General features: G+C 42.2%; 1 protein-coding gene across 4 annotated transcripts in view; it reads right to left on the minus strand.

Annotated features, from left to right (window-relative positions):
• Nucleotides 1-13,400, minus strand: part of PTPN2 (protein tyrosine phosphatase non-receptor type 2) — a 60,694-nt gene extending 47,294 nt beyond the window's left edge. For 3 of the 4 annotated variants that reach the window (XR_014474872.1, XM_083187687.1, XM_083187685.1), the window contains exon 1: nt 383-478. Coding sequence is in view for 3 of the 4 variants with exons in the window: in XM_083187687.1 (XP_083043813.1) it covers nt 383-475 (93 nt within the window). In the remaining variant the exon portion in view is untranslated. Of the gene's footprint in view, nt 1-382; nt 479-13,085 lie in introns of those variants that run through there. The other variant, XM_083187686.1, reaches the window with a different exon arrangement.
• Nucleotides 13,401-13,960: the final 560 nt, after the last annotated feature.

Consider the following 13,960-nt stretch of genomic DNA (forward strand, 5'->3'; position numbering starts at 1 on the left):
TGCGTCGCGATTGTATAAGATGTAATAAGATTAACATCGTGGGCGCCGTGCTAGGAAACAAGTACCGATATTTCAGCTAATAAGGACCTGGGTATCTTGGTGAGTTGCTCTTAATCTAATTTATATGCATGGGATTTTTTTTTTCCTTAAATATGGGCGGCACTGCATTCAATCTCATCTAAATTCCCATATGTCAAAATGGAAGAGAGAAGGTTTTAATCTGCTGAATAAAATCCATACCTCCTCCCTGAACTAATATAAAACAGGAGGGCAGTAATTACAGAATATTGAGTATTCCTATCAGATTCCTCAACATGTAACAGCATGCTAAAAGGATTACCTTTCCTCAGGTTTTAAGGTTTGCCATAACTATAAAACTTACCAAAGAGGGGAGGTTTCCAAGTATTCCAGAGCAAATATTAACCTTATGCCACAGTTTCTTAAACAGCACAGCAAATTCCATTGTGTGGAACATGTGAAAAAAAGACTGGGTAATTAATAGACCATCGTAGGAAGACCATGCTCACAAAATTACAATATATAGGGAGGTAGGCATGTATAGAGAAGGATACGTATTATCTTTTGCATTAATGGTCCAGCAGATCCTACTAAAAATGTAGAGCTGAAAAGAGGGAAATCCGTACACACCCCCTCTCTCACTCACACACACACACACACACACACACTCTCTCTCTATGGGGGGTATCAACGTGTGCCAATATTTCAGACACCTATTCAGTGTGGTCATTTTCAGGTCACGTTAGATCAGGGGGGGGGGCAATAAGCGGCCCTCCGGCTTTTGATGAACGACACATCCCAGCATGCTTTGCCTTGGTTTTGCTATTTGCCAATGCTGAAACTGTTGCAAGGCATGCTGGGATGTGAAGCTCCTCAACAGCTGGAGGGCCGCGTATAGCCCACCCCTACATTAGATGATCGAATCTGAGGATATTTGACAATCCACAGGCTTTCCAACTGTCAGAAGATTGAATACTAACAGTTGAATGAACTGATATTTCCGATTCTTGTTAATAAAATACCCCCCTATATCTCTATATATAAAAATACAATTACGGTAGCTACAAAAGCAGCAAGAGGCCAAGTGCAAATACTGTATGAAATAAGGGTCAAACAAATACACACATTTAAAACTGGATGGCCATTAGGTTTTAAGCATGTAACAACCAAAATACATCGGGTTTACACTACTGCCCATTAATTTCAATACACAACGATAGTTGTGATTTTATTTTTTCCAAGGAGGGATGCAAGTTAAGTGATTTTAAGAAAGTATTTTATTGAAGAGGAGTAAAAAAAACACATTTAAATTCACTGACAGGGTTTTCAAACAACTGAAAATATGATGTACTTCAAATTTTGCTTTCATTAATGTACTCACACTTAGCATCACAAACAAAGCGAATTCTGGCCACCAATTATTTCCAAAGTCTTCGCAATGATTGCCCTCCACTTGAAGTCCCTCAAACAGATTATTATTACTCATAACACACTCTTCTCGAATGCATCTTGTCAAGGTGATCGAACGAGAGTTCAAATGGGTTACAATTTGGACACTGGGGTGGCCAAACCTTGTTTTTTCAAAGCCTGTGAGGTATGTTTGGGGTCATTATCTTGCTGTAGGGTGGCCCCACTGCCAATAAGGCGCGTGCTAGAGGGAATGGCGTGATGCTGTGATAGTGCTTGGAGTCCAAGATTCCTTATATTTTCACCCTCAGATTCATTTTCAAAACAGACCCAGACCATGATATAACATGCTTCACTATAGGCTCAATGCATGCTGGGAGCATGGGCTTGTCTGGTACGTGATAGGCGAACTTGCGCTTCTTAGTCTCAAATATTTATTAATCCGTGAAAAAATAAAACACAAAATTCTTCCATTGCTCCAATGACCAATCCTAATGTGCTTTAGCCCAGCGTAACTGCTTTCTTTTTTCTAAGCAACCTCAGCAATGGTTTACGGCAGGGTTGGGGAACCTGCGGCCCTCCAGCTGTTGGTAACTTCACATCCCAGCATGCTCTGCTACCGTTTTTCTATTTGCTCATGCTAAAACGGTTGCAGGGAATGCCAGGATGTTTTTTTCAACAACAGCTGGAGGGCTGAAGGTTCCCCATCCCTGGTTTATGGGCTCCAACGTAACCCTTAAACTTTGAGGCAGCCCTTGACAGTAGTGACTGACATGGTCTTCTCTCGTGTTGGCAGAACGGATCTGTTTGGCTGCTTAGAACCTTTTCTGTCTACTACCAACTCTAATACATGCATCTTGTTTTTGGTCACACGAGGCTGTCCAGGTCAGGGGCAAACATGTATACGGTTTGTTTGGCAGTGCACTGCACCCCAACAAGGGAAATCTTGTCTTGTCATCCAATTTGTTAATCGAAAGCCTGCCATTCTCAAAGGGACTGTGGCAGATCGTTTGTCGATCGATAACTCCTTCCTGGGAGCCATTATTCAGAACGCATTGGTTGTACTCACAAATATATACTATAAAAACAGAAGAGTGGAACTGAAGTTCCTCAGCTCTGTTTCCAGCTCCAAATGAGCACCGTGCATGCACATACGTGACTGAGCACTAGTTTCAGATAGTTGTGTGTGGGGGGAGGGAGATCATATACTGTTCTAGTTAGTTATCTAGCAAGTTATGAATATTGAGTATTTTAAGACAACTTAACGCAGATATGATTTGAGTAAGTGCAGCCATCCCTTACAATTAGTAGTTTGACAGATTTGTGTGCGGCAAGCATTAATTACGTTAATTTTTATTATTTTTTAAATAAAGACTAACACAAATATAAGGTGGTGTATTTTTATTAATGGCCGGTAGTGTAGGTCCATCAAACTGCTAAACCCATGTAAACAATGCAGCATGCACATTTTGCAGACATTTCTACATACAAATTCTGGATTTTTCACATATTTCCACCTTAGGAGGGTGCGAGCAGAAAGAAGGAGCAACCACTACACACATACCCAATGACAATTAAACAGCCCAAAATACACAGTTCCCCCACAATGTGTGTTTACTAATGAACAACAAAATACTGAGACACAACAACTCACAGCACTTATAAATGAGAACATAAAAATTGCAGGACTTATTTGCCATTTAAAACAGGCTGAGAAGCCTGTATATGCAACAAAGGGAAAAATAAAATAAAAAGAAGAAGTCATTAGTCAAATATGAAACACCAACACAAAAAAGTTGCAGAACTATCTGTTTGAACTAGCGTAAACCGTTTTGAAATTCATAGTTTTAATCAATGTTCGAAAACCAAAATACTGACACCCTACCACCCAACAGAAAAGGGAAAGTAATAAACAGTGTAGCGAAACACATCCTGTTACCTGAAAAACCTAACAAAGGGCCATTCAGACCTGTACGCTAGGCTGCGTACACAGGCAGCCTAGAGAACAGGTAGGCAACCCCCCTCCCCTAGCATGCGGACAAATCACCTGCACATTTCTAGATGACTGCAAGAAGAAACCCCGCCCTATGCAAATCTGCTAGAAAATGGCAAATGGATCACTATTATCTTCAAATCCATCTGCAATTCACTCACAATCTAATGATGTCTGACCCTTACACAGGCTGATCAAGGCTGGCATGGACGTCATACGCACTTCCTGAAAAAAAAAAAAGCACAATGAAAACTTCTAACTTAATAGTGTCCTTATTAGTGAAGTGTGATCTCTCGCAAAGGCGGTTGGTGTCCAATAGTGTTGAAGGACCCTTAGGAATGGAGTGCTTTAAGATCGTACCAAAGAAACCGCTATAAGCGGTTACATCAAAAAATAAATAATTACATGCTTGTCTTGGTATGCTCCATTGAAATATTCAACCCTTTTGGTAAAGTATATTTTATCACAAAAAAAAAAAAATTATTGTTGTTTATATATTTTTTTTTCACAGCGGACCAACATCACCTGAGGTCCTTCAACACAACTGGACACCAACCACCTTTGAGAGAGACCACACTTCACTAATAAGGACACTGTTTTAAGTTAGAAGTATTCCAATTTTTTGAGCTGTAGGTCTTGAAGGATCACTCCACTTCAGGAATTGTGTGTATTAAAATTGAAAATCTGCTAAAAAAATTACACCTACACTTTGTTTTAATTCCTGTGAAACACCTAAAGGGTTAACAAACTTCCAAAATGCTGTTTTGAATACTGTGAGGGGTGCAGTTTTTGAAATGGCATCATTTATGGGGGTGTCTCACATACAAGTCCCTCAAAGTCACATCAGAACTGAACTGGTCCCTAAAAAAATCAGTGTTTGAAATTTTCTTGAAAATTTGAGAATTTGCTATTCATATTTTAAGCCTCCTAGTGTCCAAAAAAATTAAAAGGAGGCATAAACATAAAGTAGACATATGGTCTTTGTTAGTTATTAACTATTTTGAGTGGTATGATTATTTGTCTCACAAGCAGAAAATTTAACATTTTGCAAAATTTTCAATTTTTTTACGACATTTTGGTATTTTTCACAAAAAAACACAGACTGTATCGACCAAAATTTACCACTAACTTGAAGTACAATGTGTCACGAGAAAACAATCTCAAAATCACTGGGATAAGTAAAAGCAAAAAAAAGTTATCCCCACTTAAGTGATACATGTCAGATTTGAAAAAAAGGGCTCTGTCAGGAAGGCAAAAACAGGCTGCGGCGGTAAGGGGTTAAAGGCTGCACTGCACCACGAATAATCACTTTTTTTTTTTGTATTTTATTACTCCCTGAAGATGCCTGTTTACCTGACACTCCCAGAAAATGTCTGTTTGCCACCCACAAGCACCAGCTTTGGGTCAGTCAAATTACGAGGGACTGCGATTAGATATTGTTGGTATTTCTGACACTATTCAATGACTGCATACGGATCATGAGCCAAAAGAACCTATAGAATTCAGAAAGCGCACAACGGCGATCAACCCTGAACACCCTAGATCGTTTGTCCAGGAAAAGATCAAGGGAAATGGTTAACTGCATTTAGTATAGTGTGCACCCAGCATCAGACTCTACTTTAATATTTTTAGGTCATCCTTTAGAGGAATTCTGGAAAAACCAGGTTCCTTGTTCTAAACTCCACATATTAATTTTATTAGAATTGTATCAATATTTACTTTACACAGCAAGGACGGTAACCTTAAGGGCCCCATACATCAGCAATTAATTGTGACAATTTTCAGATATGGAGATGATTGCCACAATTAATTTTAGATGTGTGGGCTCCCCCTTTAGGCAATCCCAATCGCCAATCGATTGCTTAATCAGGTTTTTAAACATTTTTAATAATCTGGTATTATCTGCAGATCTTTTTTAGATGTGTGGGCATTCCCAATTCGTCTTCTTCATCATCATCCATGTCACATATAGTCTCCTTGGAGTGGTAAATATATCCATAATACTAACTATACAACGTCCATCCATCTCCCATTTTCCACCTTGGGATTACCCACTATTGTCCAACAAGCAGAGTGTGTTATACAAAGTGCAATATCATGCTTTTTTAGTATGTTACTTTTAATTGTGTTTATATTTTAACATCAATTGTCTATTAAATTAATAAATTGTATACCGTATATTGTAATAGATCATCCAATCTATTTTTTACTTCAATTTGAACCATTTATTTTAATAGCACTGCTTTAGAACCAGTGTTCTATTTTTTCTAAACTTTGCACACTACCTGATCTCAAGGGACTATCTAAAAGGTGCCTACACACGTACAGATTTTCTGTCTGATCTATCTGGTGGGAACAAAAACTTGGAAATGTATGGGAGCAACTGACAATTAAAAAATTGTTCCCAAACCCTTGAAAACAGACAGTGATCAGTCAGACAAATTGTTTAATCGTTCTGATATAACAAATTTATCAAACATATATATCATTTTTTCTGTTTTCCTGCATTTGGGTGGAAATTTGATTATCATATGCTCCCATACATTTCCAGGTTTTGGTTCCCGCCAGATAGATCAGACAGAAAATCTATACGTATGTAGTTTGAAGATGGGTTTTCAAGCGGACGAGCCCTTTAGGGTGCCGTCATAAGGGTCCATGCTATTTCTGGTTTCAACACAATCGACTCCCTTAAGTGGACCCTTACATTAAAAACATTTTCACTTTACAAAAACACTTGACAAACTGAAATGAATAAGCGACTCGGCAGAGTCATCTGTGAATCGAACACTGTAGATATCGGTGCGAGATAGATCCCCAGTCAGTTATTTTTTTTCTCTTAATTGTTTGCTTATTCATTGATGGGTTTAGGGATATTCTGTAACTGCTGCAGCAGCTCCTGCCCTGCTGTGGTTGGCAAGGGAAGGCTGAACAAGAATTTCATAAGCATAAACTTTCGCCCACCTGTCAGAAGGGCCATAAGACTAGCTTAACACTAATTTGATCATTATTAATATTTATAGCCAACTGTATGGCAGCTGGTTATTTTGCCAAGTCGGACTTGTAACTTGGTGGGCCTGCTATGCTATTACTGATGCCTATCCTTGGGTTTCCCTCCTATTTCCCTATAGATTGTAAGCTTGCAGAAGGCCCTCCAACCTCTATGGAGGTCTGTTTTACCCAGTTTATTCTTTCAGTGTTGTCACCTGTGTTAAAGCGCAATGGAACCTGCTGTGCTATATAAAAGGAACTGTAACGAATAAAAAAAAAACAAAAAAAAAAAACACAACAACGGACCTACTTTTATGTGCAGGATTGCACTACTGTAGTCCCATTTATTCCATTTTAAATCATGCCCTCAATATATTTTAAATAGATAGCAATGGGCACCTCACTATGCAGATCATGTGATTTGTTACTGCCCATATGACATCTCAATGCAAGGTATGCTTTTTATAACCTAAATTTTACATGAAAATAATGTAATATGTAGACCACAATGGTGACAGCCTCAAAGTATGCTTATTTTAACTAAAAAGGTTTTCTAAAAATCTTACATGGATTGGTCCATAGCAATGACATAATACAGATGTAGCCAGGCTAATATTTGCAGGGGCTAAATTTTACATGAAAATAATGTAATATGTAGACCACAATGGTGACAGCCTCAAAGTATGCTTATTTTAACTAAAAAGGTTTTCTAAAAATCTTACATGGATTGGTCCATAGCAATGACATAATACAGATGTAGCCAGGCTAATATTTGCAGGGGCTAGAGATTCAGCATCAGGCTACCACCAGGTAGCGCAAGTGACGCTTGCATGCCCCGTGGCAACGGAGTCTGCCGCCGGTCCCCCTCGCTGCCCCAAACCACCACCCCCCCCCCCCAAACTGGACAGCGTCTCCCTGAAGCAGAGATGGGCAGGGAGACACTGCCCAGACGCCGTGATACTGGGACGCGCGTGCAACGCATGCGCACCACAGTCCCTATTGCCGGTGCTCGACAGTGAACACGATCTGGCGGGCACCGGCCAAAGATGAAGCCTGCGACATCTATACATGTAGAATGGGGTTTTCTACCTCAGCCTGCTTACTATGTGATTAGCTTACATCATTACCAGACTTTTTTTTTTTTTATGTCATTCAGCTTTGGTAGAAAGGTCACTGCTAGGTAGAGAACTGATAGTTATTAACTGTACCTTCTGATTTAACATATCAAAAGGTATTCCCATTATATTATATACAAATAATGTTACATGAATATAGACAGATGGCAATGGAGAAATTCAGGAAGATATACTGTAATGGGCTGACTAATACCCCTTTCCCACTGCAGCTCTTAAACGGTAATTTGCAGATTTCTTTAGCCTTTTTAAACGGCTAGAGCTGCAGTGGGAAAGCTCCAAAAAGGGTATTTGTTACATGGCTAAAAAGCAGTGTTTTACCCATTTAAGATCCGTTTTTTGTCTGTGGGAAAGGGTCTTAAACGGTATCCCCCCCCCCCCCCTCCCCTGGTACCTGTGCTGCCCCCCCTCCCCTGGTATCTTGCAGCTGGTAGCCCCCTCCCCTGGTACCTGGCAGCAATCCTGTGGATCCGGGCAGTGCAGTCTGTGCTCAGGCGGAAGAAGCAGGTCCATTAGGAGAGTGTGATTTCATCGGTGGGGTCCCTGCTGCAAATGGGAACTAGTGGGCCGCTCATTACATATGCACATATGTAATGAACGCATCATTCATATCCGCATATGTAATGAGCAGGATCAGCTGCCTCCTAGTGACCCGTGCACACCCGCTGCCTAACTCACTGCCAGGTAGTTGGGGGAGGGAGGGAGTGTTACTAGGTGCTGCCTACTGCATGGTAAATTACTGGTTAATTACCGTGTACCTGTCCCAACTGGTGCAATGTGAAAGGTAAAAAACGGTAATTAACCAGTAATATACCGTTTACAACATGCAGTGTGAATTGGGTTAAACTTGCTAAGACCCGGTTAAAGAAACGTTTAAAAAAAAAAACGGGTAAGAGGAGGTTTGGCAGTGGGAAAGCAGCATAAGAAATTCCATTTATTAACCATATATGGTAATAAAAATGCGTCCTAACAAACTGCACCTCTCGGAGTACCAGGTCCCAGAAAACTCAGCCATGAGGGTCTTTCAGTCAAAATGTGTATCTTTTTTGCACAAACGCGACATCAAGTGACTAAAGGACTTCGCTAAACTGGGGTGCCGGACGGGATCCCGACAGTCATTTACCCAACGTCGGGATCACGACTGTCAAAACGCGACAGCCGGGTGCCCGACGGCCACCCGCTATTTTCCCTCGTGGGGGTCCACGACCCCCATAGAGGGAGAATAGAATAGGTGGCTAGCGTAGCGAGCCACCATGCCCGCAGCGTGGCGAGCGCAGCGAGATCCCGATGTCGGGATAATGACTGTCGGAATCCCGACTGTCAGAGTCCCGTACCACCCCCGATAAACTGCACTGGTCAATTTGATGTCCGACGTCTGTACATTGTGACACAACTTTGTATGCGTGTGCTTCTAGTTGCAGCCCAGCATCTATGGCACAGACCGATGTTTAGTTGCATCAGTGATGCACAATATACATACAAAGTATGTACCCTAAAACAGGTTTGTGAAATGTGGCTTTCAATAATAAATCAGATATGTGATTGATGATTTTTGGTTATGTGTGGGCATAAGCATTATCAAAAAAAGATTATATAAAAGTTAACATAATATGGTTTGACTGGATTTAAACAAGACTTTGATAGGTGTTGATTATTTACCGAAATAAGAACAAAGAAAGGCAATATTATGCAACCGGTCCGCTGAACTAGCTGATGCACGTTTACCCAAGTAACAATGAGCACATGAAAACATCATGTACAGTACATTACAGAAACATCTCATTAACACAGCCCAATACAAAATATAATTACTATATGCTGAAAGAACAAATTGAAGTCAGACTTTTTGTGAAAGTACAAGACACCGAATAGTACATAAATGTATAAAAAAAAAAAAAAAAAAAAAAAAAAAGGAGAGGTTTCATAAGTTGGTCAGCAATTATAAATTAAGGGACTGGTTCTGAGTTGGGAATAAAATAAGAGCAATCAAGTAACTGCACCTCGGTAACAAAATGCTGCAACTTTGGGGAGTGTGTATTTGTATTCCGTGCAGCAAAATATGGTTTCTCAGTGTGCTCGTTCCTACTTTATTCCCAACTTGAAATCAAGCCCTAAGTATTTACTAGTGACCCTAAACCTACAAAAATTATGAGGCAGCAACTGAGAACCTGATGACCATTTTGCAGAAAGGATATGGTTTTACTGGGTATGGGTCATACGGTCAACAGCAATTGGGTTCATCACTGAAGGTCAACATGAGCCAAGGTCGACAGATCATTAGTTCGACACAAGCATTAGATTCAGTCAAAATGTCAACATGGGGTTTTCACTTTACTCGAATGTTGACGGTGTCAACAGGACACCGTATCGGTACAATTCTCCCACCATGTCCTATTGGATGGCAGGGCATGAAATACCTCCTGTCAGCACAAAAAGTTAAAAACCCATGTCAACTTTTTGACACTCGACCTAATGACCTGTCAACCTAAGCCCATGGTTAACCTTGGCTCATGTCGGCATTCAGTGGTCACCCCAATGCATTTTGACCTTACTGCTGTCAACCCAACAACTGAATAAAGAAACAATCAGCTCCTAACTGACAGGTCACATGCAGTGTTTTCAAAATTACAGTTACGAGCTCATGGACTGGTACTTTATCTCCATCCAAGGCTTAGTAAATATAGCCCTTGCCGCAATACAGATTACTAGCAAAACACTCACTAAACTATAACTTCTATACATAACATTTCAGTATAGAATATATAAAAAAAAAAAAAAAAAAACACTAGGAAGTAAAACATTACTCTATATAAAATTTAAAAAAGGCATAAAGCAGGATTCTAGTTTAGAATCAAGTTATGTGCCACAACAGATGGAATGGCCTAAACATGCGTAGACAAAAAAATGAGTTAATGATATGCACGAGAACATTCATGCTATATGATCTAGTGCATACACACTATGGGCCTTATTCTGGTTAGGTCAGTGAAACGTACGTACGGCCCGTCACCCCGTACGTTTTACGTATGCTCGCGGTGAGCGAAAGTCCGCCCACAGAACAGCCGCACATGGGCGGTCACAGACACCGACAATGGGGAGTGGCGTACACTTGAGCATACGCCACTGTGTATGGACGGATCTCCCTCTTAGCCACGGATACCTGGCGAACATCTGAGCGGACGCCACAGTGCACGGACGGATCTTGTCCGTTTTCCCACCGACACCTTCGGTGTATCTGAGAGTACGCCACATTGCAAGTAGAAATTGAGTCCAAAAACACCATTGTTGCTCTTAGACGTGGTTTATGTGTCTTTTTCATAATAAAAAACTGTTATTTTGTGTTACAGTGAAAAAGTTGACACATGTCGACTTCTGTGAATTGAGTGTCCTGCTTTTTAAAGTATACAAAAACACTTTCTGAATGGGTGTAGATGGTTATAAAATAACTACCTTGACATATATAAGCAGGTCTTAGAATGAATATTACCTCAAATTAAACCAATCTTTACATGTTGAGAAGTGTAGAAAGATAAGGTTCCAATGTGTTTGAGAGCTGTGTGTGGCTTGCAGGTAGTGAAATAATGGTTTTCACTTAATAGGCTGTAGCATTGCTTATTACATTCAGGTGTAGTAATCAGTGTTAATTAGCAGACCCAGGCGTCTGCTCTCATACGGTATCTCTAGGGGTGGTCTGGAGCTATCTTTGGCATCCGCCTGTTTTTGGTCCAAAATGCACGGTGCGTTCGCCGATCTAGGCAGTTGTGGCACTGTGCATTTTGTGTACACACCCCCGTGTATGCCCAGTTTTCCTCATTATTCCGGCCGCTCCCATAAAAATGCCCCCATGCCACCCACAATGACCGTGCTCTTGCAGACAGGTTTTTTCGCACGGAGAGACCCGTCCGTGAGTGTCGTGAGGTCGCCGCACATGCGCATTGCGAAAGCTACGCACGCGCAGATAAAAAAAAAACCCGATCCACCCGTATACGGTCCCACCGTACCAAACAGAATAAGGCCCTATATTGTTAACAATGCGCTCTCCCACGGGTCATTAACATTTCCGCTGTCATAGGAACATGCAGTCATTTCTGACTACATAGTCATTAAACGCCTATTCGGGCGGGATGGGGGGGGGGACCATCACAAAAAGACATTATTCAGTGTGCCTGTGACAAGTGAAGTTGTTGGCAATATCTTTCTCTAACAATATTGCATAGTTTGTCCCTAGGTTAAGTCAGGTAAATCACTGCTACACAGCAGCCTGGGTCTGATTCCGAGATGCAGCTGTGCAATACCATACAACTATATAACAGTGCTAAGTAGAAGGACGCAGCATCAAACCCTTAGCTCACACAGATTAAGCACCGGAAGTATGCATCCAAAAATACAGAGCCTGGCCTCGGCATTCTCGAACATCCCCTGCAGCCACCCCTATACAAGGCAGCATGTCAACTGTGCTGTGGCTAATACTGGGTAAACACCGGAACGATTTGGGCTCAATACCCCCAATTTTGATGCATCTAACGACCAATTGTATGTAAAAAGAGCACAATTGTGCATGTTCTCAAATGCGATTCCGATCCAATGCGTGTCCCTGATGGTCAGTTGATTGCTTGCTTTGGAGATTTTGGGCCAGATTCTCTAAGCTTCAAAAGTGATAAAATGGAGAGTGATAAACAGCCAGCCAATCAGCTCCTCCCTGACATTTTTCAAACACAGTCTGTGACATGGCAGGTAGGAGCTGATTGGCTGCCTGTTTATCACTCTCCATTGTATCACTTTTGAAGCTTAGTGCATCTGGCCCTTTACCTGCTGCACTTAGAATTATCATCTACATTGGATTGGGTACCAACTGTGCAGACCCTGTACTCCAATCCAACCGTGTGACAATCGTACGATTTCAAGAAAATAGTTTCACAATCTTCGTAAGATCGTGGTCATTCTGGTGTGTACTCTTCATTAGTGGGGACTGCAAGCGATCATGCAGGACTCATTCTACACAAACATAGAACAATTCCTGGCCAAACAAAGACACGCAAACACAAGTTAAAATGTACTAACCAGAATCAGGGCCATTGTGAGGTAACATTTGATGGAAATATTACACTACAAGGAAAACCTGCTCTGATTATTTGTGTACACAATTTCACAGCATCCGCACAGACAGGCCACACAGCCAGCCTGCCCACGCAGAACCGACAGATAGCCAATCGTCTGTACTAACAGGCCACCTGCAAAGGACACATAAGCAGACAATTCTAAACACACCAAGAAAGTTGCTTAGAAACAACCTGAACGCCCAAACGCACGCACACACCTATACAACCTGGAAGCACAACACACACAGACAACCTGATCGCACACAATCTGGACGCACAACCACCCAACCTGATCGCACACAATCTGGACGCACAACCACCCAACCTGATCGCACAGACAACCTGACAAACACAAAAAAAACACAATCTGATGCACACGCACAACAACCTGAAGAAACGCGCACACACCCGTATACACGCCCACGCACTGATATAGCTCATACTTACTCCGTACAGCTGGCTCCAGCGGTTCTCCTCGTCTATGCTCTTGAACTCGTTCTCCATGTCTCCGGCCGCTCCCAGTGACGCTCTCACAGCGCTCCTGCGGGACGCATCGCTCAGCGCACGGGCCCGGGGGGGGGGGAAGCAGCGCGGCTTTCGGGAAGAGAAGAGGAAACGAGCAACGTCCCAAATTTGCGACACCACCAGCCGTGGCACCGGCCCCTGCTGCTGCTGCCGCACACCTCCTTCCGGCTACCGCCACGCCCGCTTCCCAGCATCATTCGCCAAGCCAGGCTTTGGCAACCGGCACAGAGGCCAGTCACCCAATGAGTGGCGGCCTGTGACAGCTCTCCCCTCCTCCATGCTTTTGCTCCTCCCAGTTGGAGATCCCCTGTAGCTCGGGCGAAGATAAACTGTAATCTTGTTTCACTGGGTAACGGAGCGGCCATCATAACTGTGGGCACAGCCAAACCTGCTTCCCTCGCAAGGCTTCTGCGTTGTGTATCCCCATATGGAGGCCCGAGTGCGAGTATAGGAGTCTGCGCTGCGGCCAGTAGTTTATGAGCAAATTAGCGGTGCTGTACTAGGCAGTGTCATTGTAATTCACCTGTAACGCATGCCCCCATTTCTAAAAGTGTTTTTTTATGTTTGAACTCGACTTCGATTTTTATTGAAGCTGGTTTAAGGAAGCTCTATTCAGGGACAAAGTAAGACTTCTGGGCAGTCTGTGGCATTTCTTGACGGACAGCCGTCAGTTGACTATGTACAGCCACCACCAGGGGCGTAGCTAAGGGTTCATGGGCCCTGGTGCGAAAGGTCAGCTTGGGGCCCCCTACATACAACAAAATTAAAATCTCTGTCTGTTTATATTTTAATACTCT

This window comes from Crinia signifera, chromosome 5 (genome assembly GCF_055691185.1).
Source record: "Crinia signifera chromosome 5, ASM5569118v1, whole genome shotgun sequence".
In the NCBI taxonomy this organism is placed as follows: Eukaryota; Metazoa; Chordata; class Amphibia; order Anura; family Myobatrachidae; genus Crinia; species Crinia signifera.